Source organism: Bubalus bubalis, chromosome 14 (assembly GCF_019923935.1).
Source record: "Bubalus bubalis isolate 160015118507 breed Murrah chromosome 14, NDDB_SH_1, whole genome shotgun sequence".
Classification (NCBI taxonomy): Eukaryota; Metazoa; Chordata; class Mammalia; order Artiodactyla; family Bovidae; genus Bubalus; species Bubalus bubalis.
Genome location: NC_059170.1, coordinates 72671875 through 72689189, shown reverse-complemented (window position 1 = coordinate 72689189; position 17315 = coordinate 72671875). Strand labels below are relative to the sequence as shown.

Here is a 17315-nt window from a genome sequence, read left to right as displayed (position 1 = left end):
ACCTCGGTCAACATAGTAAAGGCCGTATAGAATAAACCCACAGCAAACATTATTCTCAATGAGGAAAAATGAAAAGCATTCCCTCTAAGATCAGGAACAAGACAAAGTTGTCCATTCTCACCACAATTATTCAGCATGGTTTTGGAAGTCCTAGCTATGGCAATCAGTGAAGAAAAAGAAATAAAAAGAATCCAGATCTGAAAAGAAGAAGTAAAACTCTCTCTTTTGCAAATGAAATGATTCCACACATAGAAAACCCAAAAGAAACTATCTATTTTCTAGTAAAAGAAAATTACTAGAGCTAAACAATGAATTTAACAAAGTTGTATGATACAAGGTCAATACACAGAAATCACTTGAATTCCTATATACTAACAATGAAAAATCAGAAAGTGAAATTAAGGAGCCAATCCCATTCACCACTGCAACAAAAAGAATAAAATATCTAGTAATAAACCTACCTAAGGAGACAAAAGACCTGTATATGGAAAATTCTAAGACACCGAGGAAAGAAAAGAAAGACGACATAAAGAGGTGGAGAGATATTCCATATTCCTGGGTAGGAAGAATTAATAGTGTGAAAATGACTATATTACCAAATGCAATCTACAGATTCAGTGTGATCACTTTCAAATTACCAATGGCATTTTTCATAGAACTAGAACAATATATACAATGGACTATTACTCAGCCATAAAGAGAAACACATTTGAGTCAGTTCTAACGAGGTTGACAAACCTAGAGCCTATTCTCCAGAGTGAAGCAAGTCAGAAAGAGAAATATAAATATCATATACTATTCGCATATACATGGAATCTACAAAGATTCTGAGTCTACAATGGTACTGATGAATTTATTTGCAGGGCAGCAATGGAGAAACAGATATAGAGAACAGACTTACGGACATGGGGGGAGGGGAAGTGGGGAGAGGGGGAGAGGGATGGAAAGAGTAACATGGAAACTTACAATTCCTTATGTAAAATAGATAGCCAATGGGAATTTGTTATATGACTCAGGGAACTCAGAAAGGGACTCTGTGACAATCTAGAAAAGTGGGATGGGGAGGGAGATGGGAGGAGGGTTTGGGAGGGAGGGGACATGGGTGTACCTACGGCTGATTCTTGTTGATGTTTGACAGAAAACAACAAAATTCTGTAAAGTGATTATCCGTCAATTAAAAAATAAATACATTTTCTAAAAACCCCATTTGAAAATTTCATCGTTTTCTTTTTTCCCTGTAAACAGCACACTAACGACCCTAATTTTCTTTCTATGCCCTCTTCAATGGCAGATAAAGATTGAAGGAACAATTTAGATATATAAAAAGTAGTAAAACTATGATTATCCAAGTTGGAGATTTAAAAGTTTTCAAATACATCTATGATTATCCAGCAGAATTCAATATTCACATCAGGAAAGAACAAATGAGCTGAAACAATCAAGTAACCACAATGACTGAGTTTTAGATATGGAAGAATTTGCATTTTAGTTTAGCATGTATAGCAAAGAACTGACATGCTAATTTAACACCTACAAATACTGAAGCTAATAAAGTTTCTTAAAAATAAAACTTAAAAATAACTTCTTAACTTAAAAAAACTTCTTAAAAATAAACTTCTTAAAATTTTATTCTTTAATAAAATTCCTAAAATGGAATATACATATTACTAGAGATATTTTTTAAAGTAAAAAATTATCTTTCTGAGATAATTTTATAAACTCTGTTGGTAATTCTTTCCTTATAATTTTATAACAAGTAGTCTCCATAAGAAAAAAATCATGAATTGTGATTTCATTCATTCAATGTGTGTGACTTGCAGATATTAGGAAAAGATAAATCAGAATCTCTCTGGGGGTGGGGCGGGGTGGAGTTCTACATTTTATTCTTTAAGACTGTTGCAGCTTAAAATTTTCTCATGACATGAAAAGAGTTTAAGAATCTCATTTATATAATTATAAATTATAATTTTAGTAAAAGACAAGATAAAATGCTTATTTCCTCTTTATTTTCAAAAAGATTCAAAACCTCCACCAAGATTATACCAAAGAGTAAGATAAATTAGTTAAGTACATTAAGTATGTATCAAACAGTAAGTTAGTAACCACAAGAAACAGAAGGGCCACAAATTCTTAATTCATAATATATCTGCTAAGGCCTAAAATAGAGCTCATCTAGAATTGCCTATAAATGAAAGTTTTGCTAGATTAAATAGAAGACATCACTTGATTAATTTCAAAGTGAGAATTTTTTAAAAAAGAGAAATCACTTCAAATTGAAATGAACTTCCAGAAGGAACTATATTCAATATAGATATATACATATACAAGTGTAACCAGGTCACATTGCTATACACAGGAAACTAACACAGTATTGTTAGTTTATGACTACACTTTAAAGAAAAAAACAAAAACAACCACCAACCTCAAAAACAACCACCAAAAAAGCTAAGTATCAAATTTTCTTTCAGTTTTTCATAAAAATCAGCTATATGTCATTCAGAAGTGTATAAGTATTGAGTTTTCACAACCTCACTTTCTCCTACGTTGAATTTGAAATAATTTATCTCATATTTATAATATAGAGCACCTCCTCTGACTTACCCCCACTATTTCTGTTGTGTTTGTAAAATAATGTTTCATCTTGACCTTCATTCTGTCTCGTATTCATCTTTTTTAAATTTATTTATTTTAAATGGAGGCTAATTACTTTACAATATTGTATTGGTTTTGCCATACATCAACATGAGTCCACCATGGGTGTACACGTGTTCCCCATCCTGAACCCCCCTCCCACCTCCCTCCCCATACCATCCCTCTGGGTCATCCCAGGGCACCAGCCCCGAGTATCCTGTATCACGCATCGAACCTGGACTGGTGATTTGTTTCACATATGATATTATACATATTTCTATGCCATTCTCCCAAATCATCCCACCCTCGCCCTCTCCCACAGAGTCCAAAAGACTGTTCTATACATCTGTGTCTCTTTTGCTGTCTCGCATACAGGGTTATCGTTACCATCTTTCTAAATTCCATATATATGCATTAGTATACTGTATTGGTGTTTTTCTTTCTGGCTTACTTCACACTGTATAATAGGCTCCAGTTTCATCCACCTTGTTAGAACTGATTCAAATGTATTCTTTTTAATGGCTGAGTAATACTCCATTGTGTATAGGTACCACAGCTTTCTTATCCATTCGTCTGCTGATGGACATCTAGGTTGCTTCCATGTCTTGGCTATTATAAACAGTGCTGCGATGAACATTGGGGTACATGTGTCTCTTTCAATTCTGGTTTTCTCGGTGTGTATGCCCAGTAGTGGGATTGCTGGGTCCCAGTTCTATTTCCAGTTTTTTAAGGAATCTCCACACTGTTCTCCATAGTGGCTGTACTAGTTTGCATTCCCACCAGCGGTGTAAGAGGGTTCCCTTTTCTCCACACCCTCTCCAGCATTTATTGCTTGTAGACTATTGGATAGCAGCCATTCTGACTGGCGTGAAATGGTACCTCATTGTGGTTTTGATTTGCATTTGTCTGATAATGAGTGATGTTGAGCATCTTTTCATGTTTGTTAGCCATCTGTATGTCTTCTTTGGAGAAATGTCTGTTTAGATCTTTGGCCCATTTTTTGACTGAGTCGTTTATTTTCCTGGAATTGAGCTGCAGAAGTTTCTTGTACATTTTTGAGATTAATTGTTTGTCAGTTGCTTCATTTGCTATTATTTTCTCCCATTCTGAAGGCTGTCTTTTCACCTTGCTTATAGTTTCCTTTGTTGTGCAGAAGCTTTTAATTTTAATTAGGTCCCATTTGTTTATTTTTGCTTTTATTTCCAATATTCTGGGAGGTGGGTCATAGAGGATCCTGCTGTGATTTATGTCAGAGAGTGTTTTGCCTATCTTCTCCTCTAGGAGTTTTATAGTTTCTGGTCTTACGTTTAGATCTTTGATCCATTTTGAGTTTATTTTTGTTTATGGTATTAGAAAGGGTTCTAGTTTCATTCATTTAAAAGTGGTTGACCACTTTCAATTTGTTAATGTGGTGTATTACATTGATTGACTTGCGGATATTGAAGAATCCTTGCATCCCTGGAATAAAGCCCATTTGGTCATGATGTATGATCTTTTTAATGTGTTGTTGGATTCTGATTGCTAGAATTTTGTTAGTGATTTTTGCATCTATATTCATCAGTGATATTGGCCTGTCGTTTTCTTTTTTTGTGGCATCTTTGTCAGGTTTTGGTATTAGGGTGATGGTGGCCTCATAGAATGAGTTTGGAAGTTTACCTTCCTCTGCAATTTTCTGGAAGAGTTTGAGTAGGATAGGTGTTGGCTCGTCTCTAAATATTTGGTAGAATTCAGCTGTGAAGCCGTCTAGACCTGGGCTTTTGTTTGCTGGAAGATTTCTGATTACAGTTTCGATTTCCGTGCTTGTGATGGGTCTGTTAAGATTTTCTATTTCTTCCTGGTTCAGTTTTGGAAAGTTGTACTTTTCTAAGAATTTGTCCATTTCTTCCACGTTGTCCATTTTATTGGCATATAATTGCTGATAGTAGTCTCTTATGATCCTTTGTATTTCTGTGTTGTCTGTTGTGATCTCTCCATTTTCGTTTCTAATTTTATTGATTTGATTTTTCTCCCTTTGTTTCTTGATGAGTCTGGCTAATGGTTTGTCAATTTTATTTATCCTCTCAAATAACCAGCTTTTGGCTTTGTTGATTTTGGCTATGGTCTCTTTTGTTTCTTTTACATTTATTTCTGCCCTAATTTTTAAGATTTCTTTCCTTCTACTAATCCTGGAGTCCTGCATTTCTTCCTTTTCTAGTTGCTTGAGGTGTAGAGTTAGGTTATTTATTTGACTTTTTTCTTGTTTCTTGAGGTATGCCTGTATTGCTATGAACCTTCCCCTTAGCACTGCTTTTACAGTGTCCCACAGGTTTTGGGTTGTTGTGTTTTCATTTTCATTCATTTCTATGCATATTTTGATTTCTTCTGTGATTTGTTGGTTATTCACCACCATGTTATTCAGCCTCCATATTTTGGAATTTTTAATAGTTTTTCTCCTGTAATTGACATCCAATCTTACTGCATTGTGGTCAGAAAAGATGCTTGGAATGATTTCTATTTTTTTGAATTTACCAAGGCTAGATTTATGGCCCAGGATGTGATCTATCCTGGAGAAGGTTCCGTGTGTGCTTGAGAAAAAGGTGAAATTCATTGTTTTGGGGTGAAATGTCCTATAGATATCAATTACATCTAACTGGTCTACTGTATCTTTTAAAATTTGTGTTTCCTTGTTAATTTTCTGTTTAGTTGATCTATCCATAGGTGTGAGTGGATTAAAGTCTCCCACTATTATTGCGTTATTGTTAATTTCCCCTTTCATACTTGTTAGCATTTGTCTTACATATTGTGATGCTCCTATGTTGGGTGCATATATATTTATAATTGTTATATCTTCTTCTTGGATTGATCCTTTGATCATTTTGTAGTGTCCTTCTTTGTCTCTTTTCTCAGCCTTTGTTTTAAAATCTATTTTATCTGATATGAGTATTGCTACTCCTGCTTTCTTTTGGGCTCTATTTGCGTGGAATATCTTTTTCCAGCCCTTCACTTTCAGTCTATATGTGTCCCTCGTTTTGAGGTGGGTCTCTTGTAGACAACATATATAGGGGTCTTGTTTTTGTATCCATTCATCCAATCTTTGTCTTTTGGTTGGGGCATTCAACCCATTTATGTTTAAGGTAACTATTGATAAGTATGATCCCATTGCCATTTACTTTATTGTTTTGGGTTAGAGTTTATACTCCCTTTTTGTGTTTCCTGTCTAGAGAATATCCTTAGTATTTGTTGGAGAGCTGGTTTGGTGGTGCTGAATTCTCTCAGCTTTTGCTTGTCTGTAACGCTTTTGGTTTCTCCTTCATATTTGAATGAGATCCTTGCTGGGTACAGTAGTCTGGGCTGTAGGTTATTGCCTTTCATCACTTTAAGTATGTCCTGCCATTCCCTCCTGGCCTGAAGAGTTTCTATTGAAAGATCAGCTGTTATCCTTATGGGAATCCCCTTGTGTGTTATTTGTTGTTTTTCCCTTGCTGCTTTTAATATTTGTTCTTTGTGTTTGAACTTTGTTAATTTGATTAGTATGTGTCTTGGGGTGTTTCAACTTGGGTTTATCCTATTTGGGACTCTCTGGGTTTCTTGGACCTGGGTGATTATTTCCTTCCCCATTTTAGGGAAGTTTTCAACTATTATCTCTTCAAGTATTTTCTCATGGCCTTTCTTTTTGTCTTCTTCTTCTGGGACTCCTATGATTCGAATTTTGGGGCATTTAACATTGTTCCAGAGGTCTCTGAGATTGTCCTCATTTCTTTAATTCGTTTTTCTTTTTTCCCCTTGGATTCATTTATTTCTACCATTCTATCTTCTATCTCACTAATCTTATCTTCTGACTCCGTTATTCTACTATTTGTTCCCTCCAGAGTGTTTTTGATATCATTTATTGCATTATTCATTATATATTGACTCTTTTTTATTTCTTATAGATCTTTGTTAAACCTTTCTTGCACCTTCTCAATCCTTGTCTCCAGGCTATTTATCTGTGATTCCATTTTGTTTTCAAGATTTTTGATCATTTTCACTATCATGATTCGGAATTCTTTATCAGGTAGATTCCCTATCTCTTCCTCTTTTGTTTGGTTTGGTGGGCATTTATCCTGTTCCTTTACCTGCTGGGTATTCCTCTGTCTCTTCATCTTGTTTATATTGCTGCGTTTGGGTATCCTTTCTCTATTCTGGCAGTTTGTGGAGTTCTCTTTATTGTGGAGTTTCCTCTCTGTCAGTGGGGTTGTACGGGTGGCTTGTCAAGGTTTCCTGGTTAGGGAAGCTTATGTCGGTGTTCTGGTGGGTGGAGCTGTATTTCTTCTCTCTGGAGTGCAATGAAGTGTCCAGTAATGAGTTATGAGATGTCAGTGGGTTTAGAGTGACTTTGGGCAGCCTGTATATTGAAGCTCAGGGCTATATTCGTGTGTTGCTGGAGAATTTGTGTGGTATGTCTTTCTCTGGAACTTGTTGGCCCTTGGGTGGTGCTTGGTTACAGTGTAGGTATGGAGGCGTTTGATGAGCTCCTGTCAATTAATGTTCCTTGGAGTCAGGAGTGCCCTGGAGTCAGGGTTTGGACTTAAGCCTCCTACTTCCAGTTATCGGTCTTATTTTTACAGTAGTTTCAAAACTTCTCCTTCTATACAGCACCATTGATAAAACATCTAGGTTAAAGATGAAAAGTTTCTCCACAGTGAGGGACACCCAGACAGGTTCACAGAGTTACATGAAGAAGAGGGAGGAAGGAGACAGAGGTGGTCAGGAGGATAAAAGGGGGAATCAAAAGGAGAGAGACAGATCCAGCCAGTAATCAGTTCCCTAAGTGTTCTCCACCGTCCGGCACACACAAAGAGATCCACAGAGTTGGGTAGAGAAGAGAAGGGGGAGGGAGGAGATAGAGGCAACTTGGTGGAGAAAAAGGAGAGTCCAAAGTGGGAGAGAGCAGTCAAGCCAGTAATCTTGCTCCCAAGTAAACGTGAGTACTGAAGATTGGGTTCTTAAAGGTACAAAATTGATAACAAATACCAAAAAGCAAAGATTAAAAATCTAGTGTAGAGGTTGGATTTTCAAAAATTCAATATTAAAGGAAAAAAAAAACAAAGTCACAAAAAGTATAATATATATATATATATATATATATATATATATATATATATAAATCTTGCTCTAAAAAATAGGGTCTCTTTCTCTCTCTCTCTCTCTCTCTTTTTTTTTTTTTTTGCTAAGTAATAGTAGGTTATAAAAATGAAAATTAAAGGAGTAATAGAGGACTTAAAAATTAAAAATTTTGTTTAAAAATTACAGAATGATAATAAAAATAGTAAAAATATATGTAGGACTTTCTCTGGTGTTGTTGTGGGCAGTGTGGGGTCAGTTCATTTTCAGATAGTTCCTTGATCTGGCTTATATTTCTCAAGACCTATAGGCCCCTCCCTATGTAGTCGGTACTAACAACAGGGTTTTAATCTATTGCACCTGTCACTTCCAAGGAGGTTCCCTCTGTTTTAGCTTCTTCTGTTTGTTGGTCTCTTCAGTGTCTGATTTCAGCCCTGACACAAGGGGGATGGTGGTGGACACTTTTTTTAGGCTCACTTGTTCAGTCGCACTGTGGGGAGGGAGGGACACTGCAAACAAATAACACACGTGTGCTTGCAGTGCCTCAGTCACACTGGGCCTGCCCCTGCTCACGGCTCGTGTGCCCTCCCTGCCCACACCGCTCAGGCTCCAGGTTGCTCCACCAGGAACCATCGGAGGCCAGCCCTTGGCTGTCTGCACCTCCCAGGTTTAAGCCACTCAGGTTCAGGCGCTTGGGTAGTCCTCAGAGGTGAAGACTCCGTTGGGCCTGCGTTTTGTGCACTTCCCAGGTCCGAGCAGCTCAGGTGATGAGGTGTTTGGTGAGCACGGTTGCTGCGACTTATCGCCTCCCCCATCCCTGCCGTTCGGTTTTCTGGGTGTACAACTGGTGCACCTTCTCAGGCAGATGTTGACCGTCCAGAATCCCAAGAAGTCTTGGTTAGCAACGAAGCCTGCTTGCAGTTTGTTAGATAATGCCTCTCTGGGGCCGCGATTGCCCCCTTCCAGCTCTGGCTGCCTTTGCCTGCCTGTCACCAGAGGCGGGGGATGGGTTGGCCTGCAGCCGGCTAGCTCTGCTCAGTCCTTTGTTCTGTGAATGGGCCTGGTAGTGTCTTAGGTTAGGGCTTTTCGCGTGGTAGCTCTCCCACAGTCTGGTTTGCTAGCCCAAGTTAGTTCCCTCAGATTGCCCTCGGGGCATTCAGGCCCAGTCCTTACTCTAAGCAATGCAGCCCACGCCTCCCTGCCCAGCCCCCGCTTGCTAGTGGAGGATGCAGGCGTCTGCACTGCTTCTCCACTGGGGGAGTTACCATTGGGCACGTAATCTGTGGGTCTTAATTATTAATTTATTTTTCTTCCTGGTTATGTTGCCCTCTGTGGTGCCAAGGCTCGCCACAGACTCAGCAGTGAGAATGCTTCCTCGTGTTTGGAAACTTCTCGCTTTTTTAAGACTCCCTTCCTGGGATGGAGCTCCATCCCTACCTCTTTTGTCTCTCTTTTTATCTTTTATATTTTTTCCTACCTCCTTTTGAAGACAATGGGCTGCTTTCCTGGGTGCCTGATGTCTTCTGCCAGCATTCAGAAGTTGTTTTGTGGAATTTACTCAGCATTCAAATGTTCTTTTGATGAATTTGTGGGGGAGAAAGTGGTCTCCCTGTCTTATTCCTCTGCCATCTTAGGACCGCCTCCTCTGTCTCGTCTCGTCTTCATCTTATCCTTCTTAAATGAATTCTTCTCCTTCATCCCCCTTGCAGTCTTCATATTCATCTAGCTGTTTTTCCTAATTGCTTTGTAATTTTTTTCTTTCATAATGGCATACTTAGTATGACAACATTTATAAATCTGAACCATGCAGATATATTGCTCTTATTATCACATCATTTTGTATCCTGACTTTGAAGTCTTCCATTTCTGCGGTGGGATCCTTTTTGTCATCATAGGATCAAGGGAATGGTGTGTAAAAAAGTACAGGGGAAAAAAAGAGTTAAAAACAAAACAACTTACCTTTGCAAGACCAAGGCCTGCTAGAGTCTTGAGTGATTTTGGAAGAGGATCAGGCCTTGGGAAGGCAGGATGAGAGAAGCCCTGGACTCCAGGTGATGGTTTGGGAAGGGTTTCAACCACATCTTCAATTTCACTATCAGAATTATTGTTCTCAGAGAGGGTGGCACTCTCTCGTCTCACAATGCCACATTCTGCTTCTAATACAGTGAAAACAGGGGAGAGTACATGAGAACCTGTGTCATTTCAAATCAGTGAATAACACCAGGAGGACAGTCCTCAAATAACTTACGGTTTCTCTTGGATTGCTGAAAAGCCTTCATTAGCTTTGCTAACTTTGGTTTTGGTTCCTTCTGGAGAAGAAAATAAGAGCTTGATGAATAACAAGTATCAACTTGAATAAAAGAATTATAACCTCCCCCATTACTATATGATCTAACACAAAGAACACAGGCTCTGGAGTCATTCAGATGTGGATTCAAATCCCAGTTCTGCCACTGACTAACCTTCTCATAGGGTAAGCATTATGACAGATGACATCAGAAACCCCAGATGTTCCTCTCCTTACCCCTAATTGACTGCTGTACAAATACTATGACATCCACTAGATTATTTCTCTACCAAAATGTTCTAGAAAAAAAAATGTATCCCTGGCAGTTTAGAGTACTATTGAAAAACTAAGACATTTAAATTAATTGCTATATTTTGACATATGCTTGCATGATTTCTATATGCATCAATTATCACTTGGGAAGGGAAATATGAAATTTTAGATTTTCGTAGAACCTTATTTAGATAGGTTACAAGTGCAAACAGGATAAGCTACTTCTATTCTGTTTGTTAAACAACTAAAGACAAATGATTGTTTCAATTCAGCTCTTTCAAAGAAAAAGGGAAAAAAAACAAGAGTAAACCTGTAGGGAAATGACCATGAATGAAAGCCACAAACACACTAAACAGAAAGCCATAATCAAACATATTCACAGTAGAGGCAGAGAGAGATGGACTGAAAGAACAGACACTGAAGAAAAGTATTCTGCAAGGAAAAATTAGGTTAACAGTTTAAAAAAAAAGGGGGGGGGGGGGTGGGGGAGGAAAAGAAAGCAAAGAGAGAGAAGTTCCTAGTCAAGTACAAACTTAAGGGAAAAAAATAAGTATAATAAGGTTTTGTGGAAAAACACATATATTTAAAATTCATATACAATAGATCAGTAATATATCAGTATTCTTAAGGATATACTATGAACAAAGCCTCTATTTTATATGCTTTTATTAACATATAAATTATGCATCTATATTGTTCTTCAAATTTTATGAAAATATCAACATACATTGTATATAAAACATATATTTAAGACAGAGGCTTTTGTTCATAATATATCCCTGGTATAGCAGTCAGTATTACTCTAAAACTTTTTGTTTATAAATACTACCATATTAGAGTTGAATTTTGCCACTATAAAAAATGTCATTTGAGTAGCCACACATGGTCATCTATCACTACCTGAATGTTGTAAAGTATTACTTGAGAGAGAGAAAAATTGATTAAGAAATATTCCTAACTATTTACTGGGAAAAAGAACTGGTAATCAAAATTCTGAGGAGAAGGTATGGCTTGAAAAGAAACATTTAATGGAACACAAGATGGGGCTAAAATGGTCAAAAATTCTAACCTAAAATTCTCATCTCACAATTGGTGGACACTGAAAAAAATACTATAACCTTTTACTTTTCACGTATTCCTTGTTTATTTCCTTGTTATGCAGGACCTCCTTCCTCAACATAATGCAGCTGACTATATTACCTGTAACATTATACAGGATCCCATGTCTCTCTTCATTTATTCACATTCAAAAACTATTAACATGATTCTTACACTCGAGACCTATGCTACATGCTCCAGGAGATGCACAATTGTTTCCTGAACTCCACTAGCTTACACTGATACGGGGCTATAAGATGAACACTTAAATCAGAATAATACAAAATGTCTGAAATCTGAAGCTTTAGAATGTGACACAATAACTTGGACTAGGTTTTTTTAAAACTACAATAGAAAAAAAATCTCAAGTTGTAAGTTTTATCTTATGGTTATTAAAAGTCTCTGCTTCTATGAAGTGAAAGTCGCTCAGTCGTGTCCGACTTTTTGCAACCTCATGGACTATATGGTCCATGGAATTCTCCAGGCCAGAATACTGGAGTGGGTAGCTGTTTCCTTCTCCAAGGGATCTTCCCAACCCAGGGATTGAACCCAGATCTCCTGCATTGTAGGCAGATTCTTTACTGTCTGAGCCACAAGGGAAACCGCTTCTATAGCTGGTTATTATTTTAGGCCAACATGCATTCTTCAATGAGATGAAGAGTTGTGAATATACTCTTAATGGAATGCTTGAGAAAACACAGTGGAATCCCTTTATAATATGGATTTTGGAGACACAGAATTTTAATTTCTAAATCTCTATAACTTCAACTTTTATTTTAGTCTTAATGCAGAGCCGAGACAGAAACAGAGGAAAAAAAAAAAAAAAAAGGCCCTCCTAACAACTCTGCTGCTGCTGCTGCTACTAAGTCGCTTCAGTCATGTCCGACTCTGTGCGACCCCATAGACGGCAGCCCACCGGGCTCCCCCATCCCTAGGATTCTCCAGGCAAGAACACTGGAGTGGGTCGCCATTTCCTTCTCCAATGCATGAAAGTGAAAAGTGAAAGTGAAGTCACTCAGTCGTGTCTGACTCTTTGCGTCCCCATGGACTGCAGCCTACCAGGCTCCCCTGTCCATGGAATTTTCCAGGCAAGAGTACTGGAGTGGGTTGCCAATGCCAACAAAACCAAAATAAAGTGTCCAGGGGTGGTGGGTAGTGGTGGGTGGGGGGGGGCGGCAACTAGATGATATATGCTATATAGTTTGGAACTGAAAGGCTCCAGGAAGATTCCATGATTATTAAAATAAGTAATTATATCCACTAAAGATATCATTATGAGTGTTGCAAAGTCATGTCCTTATGGTTTAAAATTCACAGTAAGACTCTATCCTTGACCAAAATTCATATTTCCTTCACTGTGGGAAAGCTTTTCCCAATACAATTTTCCTGTCACTCTATATTTTCCAGCCCATTGTTTTCTTCACCCCACCTTCAGTATTTACCAAAGTTAAAAATAAAAAAAAATCAACTAGTCATATTTTTATAAAATAGTTTGCCCTGAAGAACTTTCCATTACAAACATAAAACAGTGAGAGGGACACCATTGCTGAATTTAAGAGTAAACACTACATGAAACTGAATTCAGAGCATGAAAACTAATTTCACAAGAGTGCACTTTACCTTGATTTCAGAACCTAAGACGTCATCATCTGATGTAGGCCGTGAATCCACACCAGGTTTGTTGGAAAACCTTTAGAGCATAAACACAACGAAAATGAGTGAGTTCATTTCTCTAAATGAAAAAAAAAAAAAAAAAAAAAGAAGCAAGTGAAAGTTTGGCTATCTATGTAGTAAACGAAGTTTCTTGACATAATTAAAATTTGGCCTCTGTTTTAAAACATTTTTTAAAAGATATTTGATGTGGACCATTTTAAAAGTCTTTATTGAATTTGTTGCCATGTTTCTTCTGTTTTATGTTTTGGCTTTTTGATCCCAAGGCATGTGGGATCTCAGCTCCTCCTACCAGAGATTGAACCCACACCACCTGCATTGGAAGGAGAAGTCTTACTAACCATCTTAACCACTGCACCCCCAGAGAAGTCTCCAAAAAGATTTTAGTTACCTATTTCTGCTTCCATCTCTCCTAACCTAGGACATATCTAGGTAAGACTCATTCATAGTTCCCATAACAAAGACTGAAATAATATGTTTTCACCAAGTCCTAATAGCTGAACTGAAAATCTAACTGATGGACTGACATAACTTTTGTTTGCCCAAACTGGAATAAACCTGATGACTTAAAGCAGAAGGATATGCTGCTCCTTCTCCATTGTCTGTCCCTGGTTCAGAGACTAAACTGTGTCCATCAAAAACGGCAGTCTTGGTCCTTCAGCAGGGAAATCACTTATGGAGAAGGCCCCATTCCTCCCCTTTACTGTAAAGGGAATACAGGAGCTCCCGCAATGTCTAAAACTTAAAATGGACACAAGTCAAAGAAATAATTTGTATGTTTCACTTATATGCTACACGGGTACTTCTCAATCTCTGCTGAGGGACAGGAGAGTGGATGTTGAAGCCAGGCAGGCCAGCTGTCAAATCACAGGTCAACTCATTTTAACCATGGACTCATGGGTCAATTCATCAACCTCCTCAAACCAGTTGCCTAATTAAGTAAAAGTAGGACACAGTTACTTTACAAAGCCGTTCTGATGACTCTATGAGGTCACAAATGTTAAGCACATAATGCAGTCTCTAACCCAGAGTAGAACACTCAACAAACATTAGCTTCTCTTCTCTGTGTGTTCTCTTAGTAACACATACAATTTTAAAAAAATCTGTCAAATCCTACCTGCTTAAAGAGTCTTCTTCAGAACTCTTAGCCGCTATTAAAGAAAAAAGTAAGACACATTTTAAATCAACAAAAGAAAAATACAGACTATTAAAACCTCAAGACTGATGTTTTGTTTAGAAGTATTCCTTTGGGACCACACCTGGAGACCACACTAGAGGGAATAGTGATTGTATTATACTCATGGGCCATTAATACTAAGAACCATTGCTCTCCTTTATAGTCATCAAATGTAGAACAGAAAGAAAGAAGAAAGAACTGCTGTTTACAATGACCATAATCCTAACCAAACTCTAGGAGACTGACAGAAAATGATACACACCATTAATAGAATCAGTACGATAAGCTGACAATAGCACGCTTAAACAGCACAGTGTTTCTGGGCTTCCATTGCCTGGAGCAGTGAACAGAGCCTACAGGTGTCTTGCTGGGACATAACACAAATTCTCTGGCTCTTCAGTTCAGGATGAAAATGCCCTATCACAGAGAAGCTTGGTCTACAGGCACTGAACTTCAGAGCGTGGGAAAATATAGGAGACAAAGTCTTCCTGGCCCTCTTTCCAAATGTAAGAGAAGTATGAAGGATGTAGTGATTCCAGATTTAGAAAGGATGGTCTCTTGAAAGGGAGGTGGGGGAGGGCAAATGGGTAAAGGGGGTCACGTGGGTGGTGGGGATGAGGACTAGACTTGTAGTGGTGAGTCAGTAGGATACACATAAGCTGAACTTTTTAATGTTTTAAATATATGTGTATACGTACTAATACATTTGAAAAGCACACTCTCTTGAGACTATTTCCTTCCATTGTTCAAGGGTATCTGGACCACCTAGAGCAGGATGGTCTAAACAGTGCTCTGTTCTACTGAGGGATATATCATTATATCAATCCTGCACATTATATGGCAAATGTTGATAGAAATCATGCTTTTTCAGCTTGGAAGGCATTTGTCATCAGATCCTAAGCTGATGAATAAGGGGAGGAAGGGAAGGATGGAAGGAGCTACAGACTCTGGTGCTGTTGGACAGCATTTCACATGTGTCGTCATGATCTGATGCTGGAGGGATGACTCACATGGAGGGAGAGGGGTCTTCCAAGCTCGAGCCTGGAGGGCAGGGGCAGTGATTTTTAAATGTTTGCACCCTGTAACATCAAACAATGCTTGGTACGTAAAAGACACTTGATAGTTATCTCTTCAGTGAACAAATGAACAAATAAATAAGAATGATTTCCTTGAAAAGTCTGTTTAGAAAACTATAGAAAGTAACCAGGGACAACTCTATTCTGTTCTGAGCATATCGAAGACCAAGACTCTATGTCATCTCTGTATCTTCTCTAACATACAGAAGTCCTTTGATGGATGTTGTTGTTGTTCAGTCACTGAGTTGTCCAACTCTTTGCGACCCAATGGACTGTAGCTCACCAGGCTCTTCTGTCCATGGGATTTCCCAGGCAAGAATACTGGAGTGGGTTGCCATTTCCTTCTCCAGGGGATCTTCCCGATCCAGGGATCAAACCAGTATCTCAGGCATTGCCAGGCGGATTCTTTATTACTGAGCCACCTGGGAAGCCCCTTTTGATTAGATAGAGGTCTACTAAGTTTAAAGGTGTTCTCAGACAGCTTGTACCATGTGCTAGATGCCACATCAAGGGGACATAGTGGTGTTTTTGCTAATGTGAAGTGTTTGGGGTCTTTTATTAGAATCTGCAGAGTCCCAAGTTGATCTATTTGAAAATCTATTATGATAATCTTTTAAAGAAGGGCAACAGAACTTGTTGTTCTTACAAAACTATACTATCATGACAATCATCCAACACACAGAAGGAAAATTCTGGTTCTAATGAAGCCAACCTATCTCACTCTTTTTGGATCTGTGAGCAATAAAGTTGGTAACAGACACCTTGTTGGTACAATAGGCAAAATAACCGGTGGTTCTCAACTAGGCATTGCTTTTCTGATCTGTACTATTCCAAGGTATCTTTCGAAAGTAATCTCTTCCTGGTACGCTGCACACTGGCTCAGCATTGCAGTTCTTACTGTTTATCATTTCTTATCCTACCAGGAAGGGATTGTTGAGGTTCCCAGTTTAAACGATGGTAACTTTTTTAATGAGACTAATCACTACACAGTAACTAATAACTATTCATTCACTAAATGCAAACTATTTGTAAAAGTTAAAGTTCCACTTTTATAAGAAATCCAATTTGTTATAATATGATTATAGATGAAATATATATCATACTAACAAACATTTTTTCTAATTTACACAAAAATCTAATACAGGATTTTAGCAGCTGTGATTAAATACATGGAATTCTTTTCAGACAATACTGTCTCTGATGTTAAATTACCTACATTTAACTTCTTTAACAATTCTGAATACTAGACTATTAAGAAATTAATTTAAAAATAAACACACGTGCATTTTACACTAATTTTATCATAGTTCTTTCATTATTGAAACTTCCTCACTCCTACTTTATCTATGGTAGAATCACCAAGAGTAATTCATTATTATCAGATGACATACCTGGGTTGCTGTTTTCGGGAGTAGTTTTAGGCCTCTTTTCTTTATATTCAGAGATCAGTTCGCAAATGCTATGTGTTAAAAATGTGATAAATAATATTTTAACACTAATATGAAAAACAACCACAAAATATGTAAATTCTTAGATTATTTCAGACAGACAATGTCAGTGATAATATCAAAACTACAATTGTCCCATAGATTTCAAGTTTCTAAGTTCTACAAAGTTTTGCTTAGTATGTATTTTAAGGAGAAAGAAAAGGAAGATGAAGTAGTCATGAACTTAGGGCATATAGCTCAGTAGATTAACTAGATTTAGCTTGGCATACGAAAATTCTTTCAAACTTGCAAATCCTAGCTCTGTAACCAACTGCTCTTTGTTTCTAGAGAAGTTGCTTCTCTGGAGTTCAAAGTCTTCCTCTACACACCTGGGATCTTACTGCCTTATTTCACAAGGGGATTAAGAGGATTTAATGAGATAATATATCCCCAAAATGCTTGCAGAATGGAATAATTTGTTCTTGAACTTTATTGCTGGAACTACTTTGAAATCCCCAATAAAACCAATGTCTGTTTTCTTATATGTTTAGCATTCAAGGGCTGCAGGAAACTTATTAATTATGGTGATGAGT

The 17315-nt window shown here is 37.7% G+C and overlaps 1 protein-coding gene across 1 annotated transcript in view; it reads right to left on the bottom strand.

Moving 5' to 3' along the window:
• Nucleotides 1-16796, bottom strand: part of LOC102410310 (ankyrin repeat domain-containing protein 26) — a 65655-nt gene extending 48859 nt beyond the window's left edge. The window contains exons 1-5 of the mRNA XM_044928268.2: nt 16687-16796; nt 14160-14193; nt 12992-13061; nt 9962-10022; nt 9673-9869 (exon numbers count right to left, since the gene is read on the bottom strand). Of these exons, the coding sequence (XP_044784203.1) occupies nt 9673-9869; nt 9962-9992 (228 nt within the window). The 5' untranslated portion in view covers nt 9993-10022; nt 12992-13061; nt 14160-14193; nt 16687-16796. The remainder of the gene's footprint in view (nt 1-9672; nt 9870-9961; nt 10023-12991; nt 13062-14159; nt 14194-16686) is intronic.
• Between the last annotated feature and the right edge of the window lie 519 nt (nt 16797-17315).